This window comes from Erithacus rubecula, assembly GCF_903797595.1.
Source record: "Erithacus rubecula genome assembly, chromosome: 2".
In the NCBI taxonomy this organism is placed as follows: Eukaryota; Metazoa; Chordata; class Aves; order Passeriformes; family Muscicapidae; genus Erithacus; species Erithacus rubecula.
This window is the reverse complement of record NC_136685.1, coordinates 84,322,910-84,341,510: the sequence shown is the minus strand read 5'-3', so window position 1 is coordinate 84,341,510 and position 18,601 is coordinate 84,322,910. Positions and strand designations below refer to the sequence as shown.

The window sequence follows — 18,601 nt, the reverse complement described above, 5'->3', positions numbered from 1 at the left end:
CTCAATGGAAATAACTGAATTTTCTATTTAGACCCTAATGCACGTAAAGCCACACTGATATGCTCCCACAGCACAGGCATCAGCCACACCATCTCTGCGGCTGAAAAAATCATCCCAAAGCGCGGAAGCAGGGGAAATATAAACCCGAATATACCACATTGTCGCCGATAAAATATTCCACCCCACTGCCTCCCAGCATAAGGAGAAAACTGGATTTATAACCGCGACTAAGGGAGAGCTTTTTTCCGGAGACCGAACCTCCCCATTACCGACATCCATACATTCCCTTCTACAGACTTTTAACGGGACCTCAGAGAAATGTGCTTTTAGAGAACACCCGCAAACGCACAGAGGCGCTAATCCGGACCAAGATTACATCAAATTAGGACACTGCCCGCGCAATACTCCCACTAATTGAAATTTCAGCCAGCATCTGAAACCTGGACACGATCTTTGCTGATCTACACATATTTCTATCCCGCTTGAAGTCATATAATTTTCTCGGTTTTTCACAAGAAAATTATTCTCAAGGAGATTTTAAAAGACCAAAAATGAAGGTATAAAGCTGCTTGCAAGTTCTGAGAACATTTTAAGCACGTAACACATTCGGTTTCTAGCAAAGGTGGACAGCGAGAGTGCAAGCTGCAACTGTTCTGAGCTCTTTTAATGGGGCAAACTGACAAGCAACCTGCCTGTCTCTTTTGCCACACACTTCTTCCAGTAAAGTAAATTTTAAAAAAGGAAAGAAAAAGGAGAGGAATAGAGAAATCTCTTTCCCAGCATCCCGCAGGGGACGGAAAGGCGTTTGCAGCCCAGCCGCGCTGGACCCCGGAGAGGGGTCTGGCCACGCTCGGTTTGCCCACCCGCCCTCAGGGCGAGAGGGTGGGGACAGGAGGCTGCTTTTTGCCGGGACAGGCGGACACCGGGCCACAAAAGCAGGGCCGATCCCTCGGGGAGCAGGTGGCGACCTCTCCGCTTCGCCCAGGGTCCGCACCGCCCGTCCTTCCCCGTGCCCTTGGCTCTCCGCTCCCGCAGGGCGACTTCAGCTACCCCAGCGCTTCAGCTGCCGGGAAAGGGCCCCGACGTGTCCGGGCAAACGGGAAGGGTGGCGGGGCTCGCACACCCGACACGGTGCCCACCAGAACGCCCGTTCAGGGCTGAGCCCGAGAATACCCCGCGGGCGAGTGAAGCAGCCACATGCCGAATTAGATTTCTAAATTTTATTATAAAATAAAAGCAGAAATATTTTCCAAAGAATGTATTCACATAATATAAACAATAAACAAAACTAAGGTGAGTGACTTGCGGTTGATACTGTCGTTTAGGTCTAAACTTGAGCAGCAATTCCTGTTTTCTTTTTAAAGCCCGCTCCAGCCCGCGTTGCATACCGAGGGGAATATCTCTGTCTTCCTTCGGGCCGGAGCCGGGCCATCACTTCCTTTCCCACCCAGCAAACGGCGAAAGCACCACATGGACAAGGCCAAAGAAGCTGTCTCTCTGCATAGCATCAGCTACAAGAAGGTTACAGAGTCTGCCTAGAGCGCGTGTTGCTGCTATATCTTGACTACAACTTTTGTATTCTTAGTTGAAATTGTACATCGTACACCTGCCACGGATACATAGCTACAATAGAATAACGGGAGCGATGTGTAACTTTCAAATAGGCATGGCAAGAGCAGCCTTGCGTTTCCCTTTCTTCCCCACCCCCCCGAAAAAAAATTAAAATATTACGATGTGCCTCTTCCCACACACACCGGCCCGATCGAGTGACACCACTGAGAGATTTGTGAAATTAAGGCTGGACGAGCTGCTACACCGATCAGCCTTACAGCCTGCCGTGAAAATCACGGCTCCTGTCCAGCAGTCCTTACACGCCTGAAAACGCCTGTAAGCAACCCTTAAGGCTTTTCACAACATCAGTTACCCACAGCGGAGTCCACTACCTTGCAAACCAGCTGCCAGCCTGCTGCCAAAGGGCACAACACATCCACCAAGGTGTTTGTCATTGCTTTCAAAGTCCCTGGGAAGATTAGGGAAAAAAAAAAAAAAAAAGGAAAAAATAAGTAAAGTAGGGATGGCGCGAAGGAGGGAGCGTGTACACGGTTTTAAGAGCCCAGATCGACCAAGTTAGATGACATGGGGTTGAGAATGGAGTCCTGCAAGCTGTGGTGGTGCATGGGGTCGGCGCTGGGCACGGGGATGGCGCTGGGGCCCTGGGGGTGGCCCAGGCCGTGCAGGGGCTGCAGCCCGGGGTTGGAGCTGAGCAGCAGCGCGGGGCTGGAGGAGGTGTGATCCGGGGTCCCTGACGGCGTCTTCTCGTCCTCTGAGCTCCCCAAAACTGTCTTATTCCCGTTCATTGACGCCGAGAGTGGGTTGTGGCTGTTGGAGTTGGAATTCTCGTTGTTTTCCCTATAGGAAACACAAAAGAGGGAGGGAAATCACCATGAAGCCGTCGCTCCGGGGTGCGCAGCGCAGGAGCGGGGGCGGCGGGGAGATGGCTGCGGGGAGCAGCGAGCGGAGGGGAGTGCAAGAACAGCAGGTTCAAAAACTCTGCCAACCTCCGAGGCCTCTTCACCTGGCACCTAGGTCTAAGGTCCGCTGAGCTTGTAAACAGTCTCCCACTAGCCCAGCAGAAAGTGTCGCTTTGCCAAACCGTAATTTTCTGCGTCCAAGGTTTGCACAGAGTGAGCAGGGGGGAGGAAGGGAAAGGAGGAAGACATTATGAAAAAAAAAAAAAAAAAAAAAAAAAAGAAATAAGGAAAATACTTTAAAACTTTTTTTAACTTTAGAACGGCTCTAGGAGCTGAAGAGGTATTCAGCCATGATTTCTCCTGAGAAGGCCAGAGCCCGGTGAGCTGTAGGCAGGATGGCTCCGTGCAGCAGAACAGCCTCCCGGGCTCACATCAGGAGGGAAAGTCTTTTCCTTAAAGTAACTGGACATGGTTGGTTTGGTTTGTTTTTTTTTTTCCCTCGCCCTGAGCTTCAAGTTCAAAACACAGCCCAATATGGACGATAAGGTCAGCGAACAGAGTTAACCCGCTGCTTTCCCCGACCCTCTGGGGAAACGCTCCGCACTCCCGCCGCCGCTCCTCCGTCCCGTCCTGGGGCGCAGCCGGGATGGCCCCGCACGGCTCCGCGGCGGGGCAGCGGCACCACCGGTGCGCCTGCCGCAAAGGCTCGGAAAAGCAGGACGTACTTTCGAAATTCATCACCGGGTAAATACCAAGAAATCGCTGGAGGAGGGCCAAGCCCTTGAAGATACATCTATATATTTTTATATATATATATATATATATATATATATATATATATATATATATATATATATATATATATATTTTTTTTTTTTTTTTTTTCATTTTCGGAAATGTGAGTGGCAAGAAGGGGTCGGGGCTGCCGTCCAGGCAAGGCTTATGCGGCCTCCATAGCCCTCGTAGGAATACTTTAGTCCGCGTTCTGCCTGAAATACTGAAGGCAGAGCAAGCATATTTAATAGCCTGTGCGGAAGTTTTGTAACACACTATCTGGCAAAGGTGCCCTATCCTGCAGGATTTGGTCGAGAGAAGTTAAGCTATTGCACTGACGGGTTTTCCTCACTAAGGGCTGCAGGATGTGGCTGGAGACACTTAGTGCCAAAAAAATAAAAATAGACAAGAAAGCTCTGTTTGAACAGGTTTTCTTGAGTGGATGGCAATCCCATGAACGGTCTGTTTTCCAACGCCTGGAGTGTAATATTAGGTTGAGTGTATTTTTCAATGTCAAAAATATTATTTGTCTCTGGAGACCTTTAAAATTTGATTCCCCGGGAAAAAAAAAAAAAAAAAAGGAATGGAATAAATGTAACCTTCATTTCCTTTGGATATTTGAAGGTGAGTCCCTGCTATCAGCAATAAAAAAGATCTCTAACATCTCGTAAAACCAACACTTGTGAGGATTTGAAGGAAAATTAAAGCTCTAGCACGGTTTCGGGAAATGAATACAGTAAATCTGTGCCCGAATTTGCCGGGCTGCACAGCAGCGCGGCCGCGCCGCTGCCCGTTTCCAAAACACGGCTGTCAGAAACCAAAGATAGAAAGAATTCTCCTCGGAGGCACGAATCTACAAGATTCTGACCCGCTAATTAACCGCGAGATCATACGATCATACGATTGCCTGTACGGACCGGGCAATTCAATGAGCTAGTGAACGCGGTAAGAGGACCCTTTTTGCCTCCTCGAACCGTCTTCCTAAGGCACAGGGACTGCTGATGGAAAAATCACACCGATAGCCATGGATGTGTGCATTAACCCATACCAACACTATTCCCGGAGATTAATGGTCCCTTCACTCCACTTAACGTGAAAAACACGGATGCAGAATCATATTCGGCCTAACATACACCTATTGGCGTGCGTTCATGAGCACCTTGCTGGGTAGCGGGCAAGAACTGCAATGTCATGAGCGAGGCCACAAGTTGCTCCATTCAGTCCTTGTCCAGGTCTCCGGCCCCTCTCCAGGAGCCGAGGACAGAGGACATACTTGCTACCAGCGTTCGGATCCACGCGTTGTCCCCGGCTGTCCCTTTCTGCACCGGGGTACCCCTCAAGGACACGCTCGGAGCAGTGCAGGGCGCGGAACCCCCGCCCTCGGGCACCTCCGGCCGCCGCCTCTCCCGACCGGCCGCACGGGCACCTCCGGCCGCGGCTCCCGGCTGGGCTGCGCCCCGGCTGCGGCGGGGAGGAGCCGGCAACGCTGCCGCAGGCCGTGTGAAGCATCCCTGGCAGCAGGGGATGTGCGGGGAGTGGGGAGTCGACGGGGAACGGGTCTCGGCCGCCTCTCCCGGGGCTGCTTTTGGTGGACGCCTTTACCGAGCGCACAGCTCGCTCGCCTCTAGTTCTCCGGGCGCCCTCGAGGCGGAGAGCCCGTCCCCTCCCGGCTGATTTTCCACAGCCGTGACCGGGGCAGATAAGCTCGGGGTAAGCACCGGGGTTGGGGTGCCGGGGGAGCAGTGGGGAGCCGTACCTTTCCTTGGCCTCGGCGGCGCGGTCCCGCTGCCGGCGGTTCTTGAACCAGTTGCTGACCTGGGTGGTGGTGAGGCCGGTGGCCTCGGCCAGCTCCCGCTTCTCTCGGGGGGACGGGTAGGGGTTGTGGGCGTACCACTCTCGGAGCACGCTGCGGCTCTTCTCCTTGAAGCAGTAGCTGGTCTCCTCGCCGTCCCAGATGGAGCGGGGCAGCGGGAACTTGCGGCGCACCCGGTACTTGCCCACCGCCCCTAGGGGTCGCCCCCGCAGCTTCTCCGCCTCGATGTAGTGCGCCTTCAGCCAGAGCTGCTGCAGCTTGGGGTGGTTGTGCGCCGAGAACTGGTGGCTCTCCAGGATCTTGTAGAGCTCGCGGAAGTTGCCCCGGTGGAAGGCCACCACCGCCTTGGCCTTCAGGACGCTCTCGTTCTTGTGGAGGTGCTCGCAGGCAGGGAGGGACCAGAGGAACCGCCCCAGCCGCTCGATGTTGCCGCCTTGCTGGAGCACCTCGCAGACGCAGGCCACTTGCTCTTGGGTGAAGCCAAAAGTCGGGAGCATCGACATGGTGAGCCGTGCCGCCCTACGGCCGCATAGAGGGGAGCGGCGCGGGGCGGCGGGCAGCGCCCGGCATGCGGGGCGGCCCCGGGGCGGCGGCGCCCGGCGGGGCCCGCTCGGGCGTCACGGCCGGGCGCGGGGGGCCGCGGCCATCGGCGGCGCCCGGCCCCGGGGCGGTCGCGGGAGCCGGAGAAAAAATGCGAAGAGCGACGAAAAAAGTCTCGAGAGCCCGAGCGCGGGCGGCTTTTCCCCCCGGCCGCCGCCTGGTTTTTGTAAGTCCAAGTTGCGAGAGTAACTTCGTGCCTCTTTTGTCTCCTATCTGCAGCGCTCGCAGCGGCCGCGGCTCTCACACCCCCACCCCCCTCGGCCGCCGGTTTGGGATCTCCCTGCTTCCCCCCCACCCCCCACCGCCAGATCCCACATAATATAGTGGTAAAGCCCTGCTCACTCGCTCCTCTCCCTCTCAGAGTTTTCCCCCCTTTCTTTCTCTCTCTCTCCTTTTTTTTTTTTTTTTTTTTTTTTTTTTTTTTAATAATATTATTCTAAGCTGGCATGAAAAGTGATTATCCGCGCTGTGATTGGTCCGGTTATCTGACCCGGGGACTGCCAGGAGAAGACAATAGTTTTAGTCAAATTATTTGCCATGGTGACGCTGTCAATCAGGAGTAACCCGATCTGTTTTGAGGTGGCTCCCCGGCTGGGTTGACAGATTGCTCAGATCCACTCAGAGGCGGCCCTGCGAGCTGAGATATTAGCTAGCGAGGGAGAAATTTCCGTCGTGATTGACGCTGCAGGCGCCCGTCGGGGGAGAGGGGGGCGCGGAGCTCGGGCCCCTGCTCCTCGCCGCAGGGCACTGCTGCGCGGCGGGACGGAGCCGCCGTCCCGGCCGGGCCCCGCCGCCCCGTCTGCGTCCCGCAGCCTCATTCCGGCCCCGCCGCTCTGGACAGCGGGCTCTGCCGACCCTAGCACTCGTGCCTGCGGTGGGAGGAAAGGCCAGTCTCTGGCCCCTGCATAATTATTTTTTTCCTAAAAGCGTTCCCTTATAGCCCCTCTCCCCAGCGCCCAGTAACCACTGTTGGAGAATTTTATAAGGAAGGGGCCTCTCATGTACAATGGGGACCCTGTTCGTGACCTGAGATCCCATTACACGCTTCTCGTACCTGCCCGGGAGCGAGAAGAAGGCAGGATGATACGGGGCCGGAGAGGGACTGCCTCTCTATGAATCGCCGGCCATGCCCCACCGCGATTCGGCACGAAGGGCGCTGGCATTTGTAATCACTGTACCCCGGACATTTATTTATACTCGATTTCCAGAGCGTGTCGGTATGTCTCATCCAGGAGAGGAACACGTGCAAAAGTGGAAAAGTCAGAAACACTTCGCTTGATTAAACGGACCCTTACACCCACGCGTGCCCTTTGCACACCGCGTTTAAAGTTTACCGACTCTGAGGGGCAGGGACCCGCATAATTTCCCGTCCCTTGTGGGTCTACACAAAATGAAAGGCGAGGGAGAGATGTCGTGCCGGCTGCAAGGTCGAGGGAGAGGGTGCGGTGAGCGGGTGAAGGGAGCCGCGGTGCCTCCGCGGGAGCGGCGCACGGGTGGCGGCCGAACGGGACCGCCGGGGCGGAGGCTGGCGCCGGGGATCGCCCAGGTGAGGGCACTCGGGAGGAGCCTCCTGGCCACAAACTCAGGGTTGTTTCCATGGACTGTTATGTTCCCCTTTTGCTGAGAAATAACAATTAATCCCACAAGCTCTTTCTACGGTATTTGCAGTCCAGACAGGAGAGGTCTCAGCAATTGTGGGTTTCTGCCACGGTACCTTTCTAGCCGCCCCGGCGCGTCAGGGATTTAGCGCAGCCACAAGAGACCGGACTGCGGCTGCCCGCCTCGCAGCCTGAGCCTTGGCGGCCGGCGGGCCGAGGCTCGGTGCCGGCCCGGGGCTCGGTGCCGGCCCGGGCGGGCGCAGCTGCCGCCCTCGGGGGAAGGCGAGGCTGGGCCGGCGGCGCGCAGCCCGGCGGCTCCCGGCGAGGAGCCGCGCCAGGGCTGCGGCCGGGGGAAATGCGACGGGGGAGGGCGGCAGGAGGAGGAGGAGGAGGAAGAAGAGGGCGGGGTAGGGGGGCAGCGGATCAACCGTGTCCAGCTCCCAGCATGTCCGAATGCCTGTGCATATCCGCGGCGTATGCCCGTACTTTTTCGAGTGCGCTCCGCTCTGGAAGCTGCGTTGTCCGTCCGGCCTTTTCACGAGTGCTGCCATAAGGACACAGTGGCAAGCGGGCGGTTCCCGCCCTGGATCCTCCGGGGACGGAAAATAGAGACTTCTTTTTCAGGTCGAGGAAAGATCAGCTCAAATTCGTTTAAAACAAAATCGGGCATATTGGCGACGGGTCGATAAAGCCCCCTCGCATGATGGTCCCTCCGTTTCTTTACAAAATGAGATCTCGACAGCTTAGTGCCTCGATTCCGGCCGATCTCTACAGGATTCATAAACGAAAGCATCCCGATCCCAGCGCTTGCTAGCCAACCTAAGCGGCTGAGTAGTTCACCGCCGCATCTGTTGCGAACAGTGACGGGACGGGACAACCGCGCGGCTTCAAAGGCTGCTCTGAGCAGAAACGGCAACAAAAACACGGATCCCCTGTCCCGTCGGCGACCTCTGCACGCACACACCGTGTGCCTTCCGCTCCCTCCCGCAATGGGGACCGTGGAAATAATAAAAAGCGCTAGTGAGGTCTGAGCTGTGTCTCCCGTCTCCCTTCTACCATGCTCGGTCGTAGGGATATACCTGATTCCTCTGTCTCACGACCGCAGTTGGTTGAATCTGAACGGGAGCAGCTGTTAGCCCTAGCTGGAAAAGAGGTGTCCAAACCTGTTGCATAGATTTAGACCTGGAAAAGAGTCTTCTTAGCACCCTAAAATGTGACTACAGTGTTTACACTCCAGCTCTTCCGCAGGCGCTTTCACTTTAGGCTGCCTTAGCCGGGCTGCAGCTTGCATGTAACATAAGTTCACTTCCCAGAGAGCTGGGCAGAGGCAGGGCTACCCCCTTCCCGGGCACCCTGTATCAGCTTGCGTCCTAGAGCAATCGTAAATTAGTGACATCTGGATCCAAATTCTGCATGACTGCTTTTATCTTTAGGGAAAGAGAAAAATTTTCCTACGTGCTAGAAGTCAGAGCAGATACTGGCTGCACAGCTACGGCACGGGGCGAATCGCATTGTAGTGCCTTGCGAGCGAAACAGGCCATCGGGAGAGGAGCTCTTTTTGGCATTTGCGAAGGCTCTCGTTCCCTGCCATTATATTTCAGAGCAGGAGTAGCAAATCGCTTGCTCACGTTTACCCCTGGACCGATGAGATCGTTTCGCCCGGCGGTTGCCAGCTCTCTCCCGTTTAGCTGTCGTGGAAAATTTTAGCTGAGCCGGCCCAAATTTCAGCTCGGCTCCGCTGCCGCTGGGCGGAGAAGGCCGGGGTTTCACCCGGCTCCGGGCCCGGCTGTCACTTTGCCGAGGGCCCACTCGGGAAGCGCCTCACCCCTCCGCGCAGCAGCGTGCGAGACCGTCAGTGACAACTCAATATCTGAGAGACATGAGTGGAATAAAAAGGTGTTTTTATTGCGACGCTCCTTTCGTTAGCTGTGACACAGACTGGCTGAGGAACGGGGGGTGGGCGGGCGGTTTTCTTTCGAAGAGCCTTTCCTTGCACGGAGCTGCTCCGTGCCCACGAGTAGGTGCCCAAGTAGAGCTGCAGTTATCTGTGAATTACCTTTTGGGGTCTGCCTTCACCGTCCCTTTGGGAGCCTCCCCTGTATGGGAGGCTGCAGGCCCGCATCGTTCCTGTTAAACGCAGGAGCCGATTCACCCAAGCTGCCCGACGCCTTTCTGCCAGCTCCTCGACCGCTGCTTCTGCTGAGCCCCTCATCCTTTTCACCGAGTTGGGCTCGGGACAAACCTGCCACCCACTCTCACAGGGCTCTGGACACGTCCTCTCCTGCCAGCCAGCCGTGGGATCGGCAGGGAGACAGGGCCACCTCCAAGGGCGCTTTTATCGGCAGGGGTAGCGAACAAATGATAAACCTCACAACTTTCACAAAGCAGAAGGAAACACATCTTCCCCGCAGATGTCCACTACGGTGGCGAGGATTGTAGGGAAAGCAACCAAATGACAGAGAACTCCCAAGTTTTCGGTTTTTTCTCTCTTTCTTTCTTTCCTTTATTTTTTTTCTATTTATTTTTGAAATTTTTTTTCTTTCCTTTTGGTGTGACTGCAATATGCTTTCTCCTTAAAACTGGTGGGGTTTACCGAGACCGAAAGCCTTCTGCAACTTAGCTGCTACTCCGGCTAGGTTTTTATTTTATTTTATGTTTTATTTTTTTTTTTAAGGCATCATAGAAACCTTTGCCGAGATACTAGGCCTACCTGTCCCACACCCTTCAACTCAGGGGCTCAGCTCAGTTTCTCCGGGCTCACAAGTTTTTCCGTGGCGGGACTAGGGTTTCTTTAGGCGCCCAAAGCTCACCCGGGATTCCCGGAGGGACTTTTGCACCCCGGATCTGCGGGCTGTTCCCCCCGCCCTCACGTTATTTATTCACGCTTTTATTTATTTTTGAGTTTTGTTTAAAACCCAAGTCTATCCCATCAGAGATGGCACTAAGTTCCTGTCTCCACCGAAAAAAAGAAAGCATGGCAGACGATCAATGCACACAACTAAATGAAGAAAAACAACAATTGCTTGTTGTTCCCTGATTTGGGGAATAATGCAAGAATAATGCAAAGCTTTTGCTGTGCGTAATGCACCGTTCCTCAAGGGGACGGGTCAAGGATTTCAGATATGTAGCGGGTAACTCGATTATGCGAACAAACTCCGCTTGAAAGAGAGCGCTGGTGGGTGCGGGGCGCGGAGCGGGGTCTGGGCACTCGGGGGACTCTGCTGGGAGCCGGCGGGAGCGGACCCCCTGCCCACGGAGCCCCTGCCCACGGAGCCTCTGCCCCACGGAGCCCCTGCCCCACGGAGCGCCCCGCGCCCTCAACTCCGCCGCTCCCCTGCACACGGAGCCGCTTCCCCGCCGGCTGGACCCGAGATGCTCGAGTAACATCTTCGAAAGAGATGTATTAATCAGGAGATGGGGGCCCGATGGGACGTGACTGAGCCGGCCTCGGTGAACCTTCCCGCCCCCGTCCCTCGGCCACCCCCCGGTGAAATGGGACTCCGGGGGCGGCACTCTGTCCCCAGCTCAGGGCGCTGTAACCTCCCGAGCTCCCCACGAAACACGATAGCTCCCCCCAGACGATTAATGCGGCCGGTCCTGATTACTTTTATATTATCCTTTCTCAATCGCGGGCTGAGAGTTTTCAGTTCTGCCATCAGCACCCTCCCGGCGGTTCCCCCAGCGTGGATATTTGTTTGGCGTGTTCCCACAGATCTCACAGAGTCCACAGACGGCTGGGGGGAGGACCGGGGGAGAAAAAAAGGGGGGGCCCGGGCCGGTGCCCAGCCAGCCCCCGCCGCACTCCCGGCTGCGGGGACCGCCTCAGATGCTCCGCGGCACAGGGAGACTCTCGGCACACAGCGTACAGCTAACAGACAAGACAACAACAACAACAAAAGGCACATATGGTTAAAATAAAGAGGGAGAGAGCGCTTTCTGCCTTAGGGGATTGGCAATAACTAGCCAGAAATGCAGGGTATTGAATCTAAACTTCTGGTGGGCTTCTGCGGGATTGACAACTTAAATCACTCTACAAGCATCAATTTGACAATATTTGTAAACTTCTTGTTTCCAGGGATCTTCTTGATCAGAGATAGACCAGGTTGGTATGAGCTCCAGCCACGAAGGTCTCCTTTTTTCCCTCCTCCTTTCCCCTCTTCCGAGTTGATGAATAGCGATCATGTTTCTTTTAATGGCTGCCCCCTATTCTCACAGCCTCCCACAACTAACCCAAGAGCCTGTTTCCTCGACCTCAGTTAATTCCGCTGATTATTCCAAGATGATGAGGAAAGCACGGAGATTGTTCACTGTTCCTACCGATTCAAGGCATTTTTGTTACCATCTCCATCCCCGGCTCACGGGGATTTGACCGGGGAGTATTTTTAGGAAGAGGCTGCCCTCCCTTCCCTCCTGCCTTCCCTCCCCAGGCAGCAGAGAGCTCGGGGGCTCTGCCCAGAGCTGTTGCAGTGTGTGCGCGATCCCCCGAGCACAGGGACCCTTGGTGCAGCAGCAGCAGCAGCAGCAGCAGTGCCCGGGGGTCCGGGCCGGGGCAGCGCCCGGGGGTCCGGGCCGGGGCAGCGCCGGCATCTCCGGGGCGCTCAGCTGGGGCCGAGCAGGTGAACCCGAGATCCCGCCGGGCCTTTTCCCAAAAGGAGCGAACCGCCGGCCGTGTCCTGCAGCGCAAAAGGGAATTACGGTTCTCCCCGAGGAAGGAAAAAGTCTCCTTCGTCCCCACGGGCCAGAGGCGGGGATCCACTCCGAGAAACCTCACTAGAGGGCTCTAATACTCAGCTCCGATGGCTGCTGAGAGGAAACAAGGCTCGTCCTTAACATCCTTTAGTTTTCCAGATAGGTTAAGCCCGGTAAAGTCTTCTGCAGTCTGTCGAAGGTGATTCACACATATGATCGCCATGACAAGGAATCCCTTACCTCAGCAGCGGCCACCAACTATCCTGCCTACCTGCAAGGGAGCAGAATCCACGTCCCTTCCTGGTGCATAATGATGTAACAGGATTTTGGGGGTCCCTTCTTCTGTATCCATGGCAAGTGAAGGAAGTGAACAGGTATCTTTGCCAAGATTTAGGGACAAAGCACCACACACAGATATGTAGACTTTCCCCCCCTTCACTGTAGAAAGAGCTTGTGTGAGATATCCAATTGTCTGTACTATTTAATATGCTCATAAACATATCCATCTTTTAAATTCTTCAAGATTGAGGCAAGCTGAAATGTAATGTAGTGTTAGCAAGTAACATGCAGATAGTAATGTTACTGATGGATTTAGCTGCAGTTTGTTCAGTTTTGGGACTTTTTTCCTTTTAAATAGTTGCTGTGATTTCCATTAGAAAAAAAAATTAAAAAAACCAGAGAGTATCAACTAAAACTAAAAGTAAAACTAAAACTAAAAGTAAAACTAAAACAAAAACTAAAACAATTATTTGTTGTAAGGGAAACCTCATAGCATTTCAGAATGCTTTCAGCTTGTTACATCCCCAAATAGCATTTGTAATAAATGAGTAAATTGCCTTATTTGCAGAAATTAGTACATGCAATTTAGTTGCTTGTCATGTCTTGCAATTTTTCTGAGGAGTTTTGTGTTTTGTGCACAGATCAAAATCACAGGAACAGCTTTGTGGAAAACTAGATGGTTTATGTAACATCAGTTTAAAACTGATCAACTTTTCTGTGGAAAATTTGCTACTTCTGAATGTGGGACAATGTTCTGTATTTTCTTCCATGGATTGTTTCAATCTCTTTTTTGCTGAGTTAATTCTGACTCTGTCCTTTGATGTCTTCTCTGCTTCATTTCATAGGTTCTTGAATCAGCTCAAATACACTGGGGACCTTTTACATCCCAGAAAAAACCCTGGTATCCCTTTTCATTCCTTTATTTTATTTTTTTAATCAGTTTTATTCTCCATATAAACGAGGACTTTATTACTAGACTAAGATTGACTTTGTTGCTTATTTAAGATATAGAAAAGGCCAACCCAGTGAACACTGAATTGGTTACAGTCAGTTAAGTCACTTTAGCAGGCAAGACTGGGATTGTGGACAGCACTGGTTAAGAAATAATCTGCTGCTGGGTTACCATACCCACATCATATTTCCTCCAACAGCCAAGTCATGTGTGCACAAGGTGCATAAGGGCAGAAAATCTCCCCTGGAAGCAGATAGGGATGGCAGCAAACACTGATGCTACACAATGCAAGGAGGGGGCATGAGCTCAGCACCCCCTTTGGCTGCTACCAGGCACAACTTTGATGGTACCAGATGGCACCTGGTCTGGCTCCCTCTGTCCTGCACTATTCTAGTCCCCCAACATTCTTCCAGAAGTTTCTGCTGTCCCTTCCATGCTCTCAGTCCACTCTCTCCTTTGGCTTCCTGTTATGAAAACATCACTTGAACAATTTACAATGCATTCCCTACTATATCTGATACTCAGGATTAGAACCTCACAAGAAATAGTTGTTTTTTTATTTTTTATTTTTTTTGAAACACAGATGCACCAAAAGACCCAACAATCTAGTGACAAATGCCACTTAGCCTCAGGAAGAGAGGGGTTTTCAGACCTGTTCTATTTAGCAACAGAGACAAAATTCAAACACCTTTGCAAATGGGACTAAACTGCACTGTCTTGAGACTCAGAAATTCTTCATTCTTCTAATGGAGTTTAGTCACTGCTGCAGTAATTTTTAGTTGTTTAATTCACACCACAGCTTGCTGAAGAAGCTGATACTTAGCATAGCACTGAAAATTTCATTGAGTGACATTGAGCTGCAAAGCATGGGATTCTTGTGCAACTACAATTTTTCTATGTCTGCTACCTGCCATGGGCAGAAAACAATAAGGAAATTACTCATTAAAGTGTATAAATACACACACACACACACACACATGGATTTGTATGTTCTTATGTAGTCTGGCCGTTTTAATTAACATTTCTTTAATTTTAATTAATGGAAAAACCTATAGTAATTTATTTAAATCCCAAACTTTTAAAACAGTAAGATACCCACATCAGAGTGATATAGCCTGGCAAACATTACCTAAATTTTGAACTCTTCTTCTCCTCAATCATATAAGACAAGTGGTATAAGCACAGAACCTGAGACAAGATAGACAAAGTCTAGGAAGATTTTTAGAGAACAAGATGATGTTTTCTTTTCTTTTCTTTTCTTTTCTTTTCTTTTCTTTTCTTTTCTTTTCTTTTCTTTTCTTTTCTTTTCTTTTCTTTTCTTTTCTTTTCTTTTCTTTTCTTTTCTTTTCTTTTCTTTTCTTTTCTTTTCTTTTCTTTTCTTTTCTTTTCTTTTTCTCTTCTCTTCTCTTCTCTTCTCTTCTCTTCTCTTCTCTTCTCTTCTCTTCTCTTCTCTTCTCTTCTCTTCTCTTCTCTTCTCTTCTCTTCTCTTCTCTTCTCTTCTCTTCTCTTCTCTTCTCTTCTCTTCTCTTCTCTTCTCTTCTCTTCTCTTCTCTTTTCTTTTCCTTTTTATTTTTATTTTTTTTATTTTTAATTTTTTAAAATTAAATCTTCATCCCGAAACAAATACAGTAGTGGGTGAGGGTGATATGTTCCTGTTTATTTTTAAGTGGAAGGAGGATAGCAGCAGCATTTGGCATGCACTGAAGAAGTGTGAGAACTGGGCCTTACAGTCATCATGAAGTGAGCTTCAGCTTTCAAGAAGAGAAGAAATAAATAAGTGTAATTTGGTGAGTTATGTGAATTATAATGTGAAAGCTGTATGGTGATGAGCATGGTTAATGCACATAAGGGAAGGAAATGTTCTCAGTGCTAAACTGGATGCCAGGTTTGTGGCTGGCAGGGGTGCATGAGTGGTATGAACACATCAAGGAGAGGGATGTGCCTGAAGATGGTTTTCTTAATCCGTCAAACTGTTCTTTGAGACATTTGAATATAGAGGACAAAGGTGGGGCCATTAATTTAAAGGAACAGGATAAAAAGAATGCAATCTGAGAATTCCAAGCATGGTCGCAGCAACATCCCCGTGGAGGGTGTGGGCATCACAAATGATCCAGGGGTTGCTGGATGCCAGCTCAGGGTGGCTGCAGAGATCTCTGGCCTTAAATAAGATGAAGTCTTCATCTAGGTGAGAGATTATAGGAGGGTTGGAAGTAGCTGAAAGAGTGGGTGGGGGGGTCAGGGAAGAGATTTGACATGAGATAAGAAGTAGAAGGAGGTTCATTAAAATAAAAGATTGTAATTGTGTTGATGAACCTCTCTGAGCTGTCTACCTCTTGGGCATCTGGCACACAGAGTGGCACACAGACTAGGAGGGCACAGATCTTGGCAGTATCATGGGACTGGCATTGTCACAAGGAGGAATGGTTTCTGAAAAATGCATAAACCTTTTTTCTTCAGTGTCAGCAAAGCATTTTAGGAAGAGTAGTCACATTATTATCAATTATTATAAAATTATGGCACTTAAATGGTTTCTATTCCTTGGGGACAGAAAGATGAACATTTATGTTTCTGGTTATGCCTCTTGGACTACATTAAAAGCAGTTAAAAGTGCAAGATCTTGTTCCTGGTGTGTATTTCCTTTGTGCTAGTCTTTCAAGACTCTGAAGGTGTTGAGATGCTGTTGATATTATGCAACCTTCATTAATTATGCACATGTAAGTGTTTATTTTTCTTATTTGATTTGATTTTTCTTATTTGATCTCTGCAGAACCATAATGTGAATCTTGCTCAACCATTTTGAGCATAAAGGGCACTTTTTAAAGTACTATAGAAGCTGCAGAGTTTAAATGATCATGACATGCAGAATTTGATGAAGCAGGCACGTTTCCTGCCATATGTTAAATGAACAACTAGTTGCTGTGTACTGTGTGCTGATACAGGTTGATAATCTGATGCTGGATAATATGATGTCATGTGAAGACTAAAACTATTTCCTTATATAGTCCCCAAGAAATAACATTTTCTTTGCACACATCTGAAAATTCACAGGCAAATATGCAACCAATCAAATCTTGTACAAATGTTAACACCCAGATGTTTGTGTTTCTGCATGGAATTAATGTACAGCTAGCAGAACTGTTGGATACAGAAATCCTGTAAAAATACAGATTAGGCACACATAAGTTAAATATGTGTAACTAGTCTGCCAAGAATGTATAGTTTTATGAAATCTGTTTTAGGTACAGAGCTCTCAATATTTCCTTCTAAAAACTTTCCATTAGCATACAAAAAGGAGAGTACAGATTTCTGTAATAATCAGCAGAACCTTCCCATTTCATGTAAACAAATCAAAAGAACCATATAACCTTACTTCCTAAGGTCAACCCTTGCCCTCCAAGCTCCCATTAGAAGTTAGAACTGGAGTAATCCTATCTTTTAATGATAAACTTTACAATAAACCCATTCTATTTAGTAATAATCATTAATAGCAAGTTTGTATGTTGGGTAGAACCTTTTGAAAAAGACTGTCTGGTGTTTGCTATGCTAAAATCCAGCAGTACTAGATTTGACCATTTAGAGTGTGAATTTAGATTCATAACAAAAATAGAAAGAGTGCAAATAGAGAGAAAATACCCATCTGAGAAGACCTGTGTCTTGTTCAGCTTGATACACCTTATATCCCCAGTAAATTAGAAGGGGCTATTTTAAATTTGGGGAGCCACAGGGGATCAAAATCAGATAAATCTCAGAACTGAAACCCAGGGTAAATTTACCCAGGATAAATTCTTGCAGAAGTTCAAGCCTTCACACCCTACAAACTCCTGTTTTATTCAACAACTAGTTAGTCAGGAAAATATAGGAAAGGTTTCTATCTGTGTGCCTGAATGTGTTGTACATGTACATATGTAATGTATGCACACATGCACACACACCTGTGTATCCAGACTTAATATTTTTATAAATATGGAGCAAACCTTCCTTGAATCCTCTCATTAAATTAGTGGGAAGTTTGCTGAAACAAAATTTCTAAATATTTCTTTCTTCCTATTTCTATCTATTTCTAATCAGATCTATTTCTTTCACAAATTATGAAATATGCAGTAGAGTTGACACATACTGTTGTGATGGAACTACTGACCATTTAAAGGCAGCAAAGAGAGTATGCTCTTTATTGGTGTATAAATTAAATTCTTTCATTGCCACCTTGACTGTTGAAAAAATTTGGTGTAAAAGTGAGTCAGTTCTGAATAGATATTTCTGTAAAATCTTAATTGACATACCAACTCAACTGAGAAGGCCAGTGAAGAAAAATAATCAGGAAGCAATATATATTGCAATATACATTTGATATGTGGATATATCATAGGAGTTTTTTGCACTTCTGCTAATGCTCTCTACTGCCATGCATTACACTAATCTAGTGTCAGTTTAGGAAAGATAACAAGTGAATAGATTCTCATTAGTTAAAATTTATGGCATATACAGGGCTATTTATCTCTTCCTAATGCAAAGTACTAAGAATTCATGCTCACCTGCATCAGAAAAGTGAGTTCCTTTTCTGCCTGTAGAAATACTATGTCCCAAAAATGGTAGAATCACCAGAAAATCCCATGACAGTCAGTGGGAACAGGTCTTCTCCATTCCCTTGTGTCTGTGTTTTGAGTTCCTTGTAGAAATGAACTCAGATATTTTTTTCTCATTGAGAAGATTAACCCTTTTGGATGTGTAAAAATATAGCTTAGTCTGAATTGATACATTAGGGTCAAAACCAAGAAAAGCTGCAGGATTTTAAATCCAGTCTAAACTCTGGAGGTCAAGGCAGCTTTATTTCATTCTAATGATGTGAGTATTCAGCATGATGAATTCAGAAACCCAACCTGATTACCTTAAGTAGTGTCTTTTTTGAGAAAGGCTGAACAACCTTGCCCGTGAAATTTCCTCATTCTATCACTGCATACTTTTCATGGACAGATGGTCATTGACTGATCACTGGGTATCTTCTGATAGCTCTTCAACTCCAGAACTAAAAAGGGAAAGTTGCCAAAGGGAAAGTTGTCCATTTGCTGTGTGTGACTCCCCACTTCAGTCACATGAGAAAAGGCATTGTCTCTTTAACCTGGGTAGTTGATGACCAGGCTTTCTCTTCATGTGTATCCTCTAAAGCTGAACTGTGGATTTGAGAGGAAACAAGCTTAATATGCCATGTGCTTCCTATTTGTTGGAGGCATCAATGCTGAAGCTCTGTTGGCATGCTAAAATGTGAACATTTTTACAATGTAGCAGGTTATGGAAGCTGCTCTTGATAAATTCCAGTAATGGCATTTTGCACTCCATGTGTTCCTTTCTGTGAATGACAGATTGCACTATTATGTCTCTAAAGAAGCTCTTGACAAGGCTGATTCAGGCACAAAGAAAGAGGAACACG

General features: G+C 49.2%; 1 protein-coding gene and 1 long non-coding RNA gene across 2 annotated transcripts; one reads left to right on the top strand and one right to left on the bottom strand.

The window, feature by feature from the left end:
* Positions 1–1,234: 1,234 nt before the first annotated feature.
* SIX2 (SIX homeobox 2) lies at positions 1,235–5,931 on the bottom strand. Its single transcript, XM_079298959.1, has 2 exons — positions 5,002–5,931; positions 1,235–2,409 (listed from the first exon to the last, which is right to left on the bottom strand). The coding sequence occupies exons 1-2, from the start codon at positions 5,559–5,561 to the stop codon at positions 2,106–2,108; spliced, it is 864 nt and encodes a 287-aa protein (XP_079155085.1). The 5' UTR covers positions 5,562–5,931; the 3' UTR covers positions 1,235–2,105.
* A 6,927-nt stretch (positions 5,932–12,858) lies between these two features.
* On the top strand, positions 12,859–18,166 carry LOC306798756. The gene is made up of 3 exons (XR_013773457.1): positions 12,859–13,125; positions 14,844–14,963; positions 18,148–18,166. It is a non-coding gene; the product is annotated as an uncharacterized lncRNA (long non-coding RNA).
* The last annotated feature ends 435 nt before the right edge of the window (positions 18,167–18,601 follow it).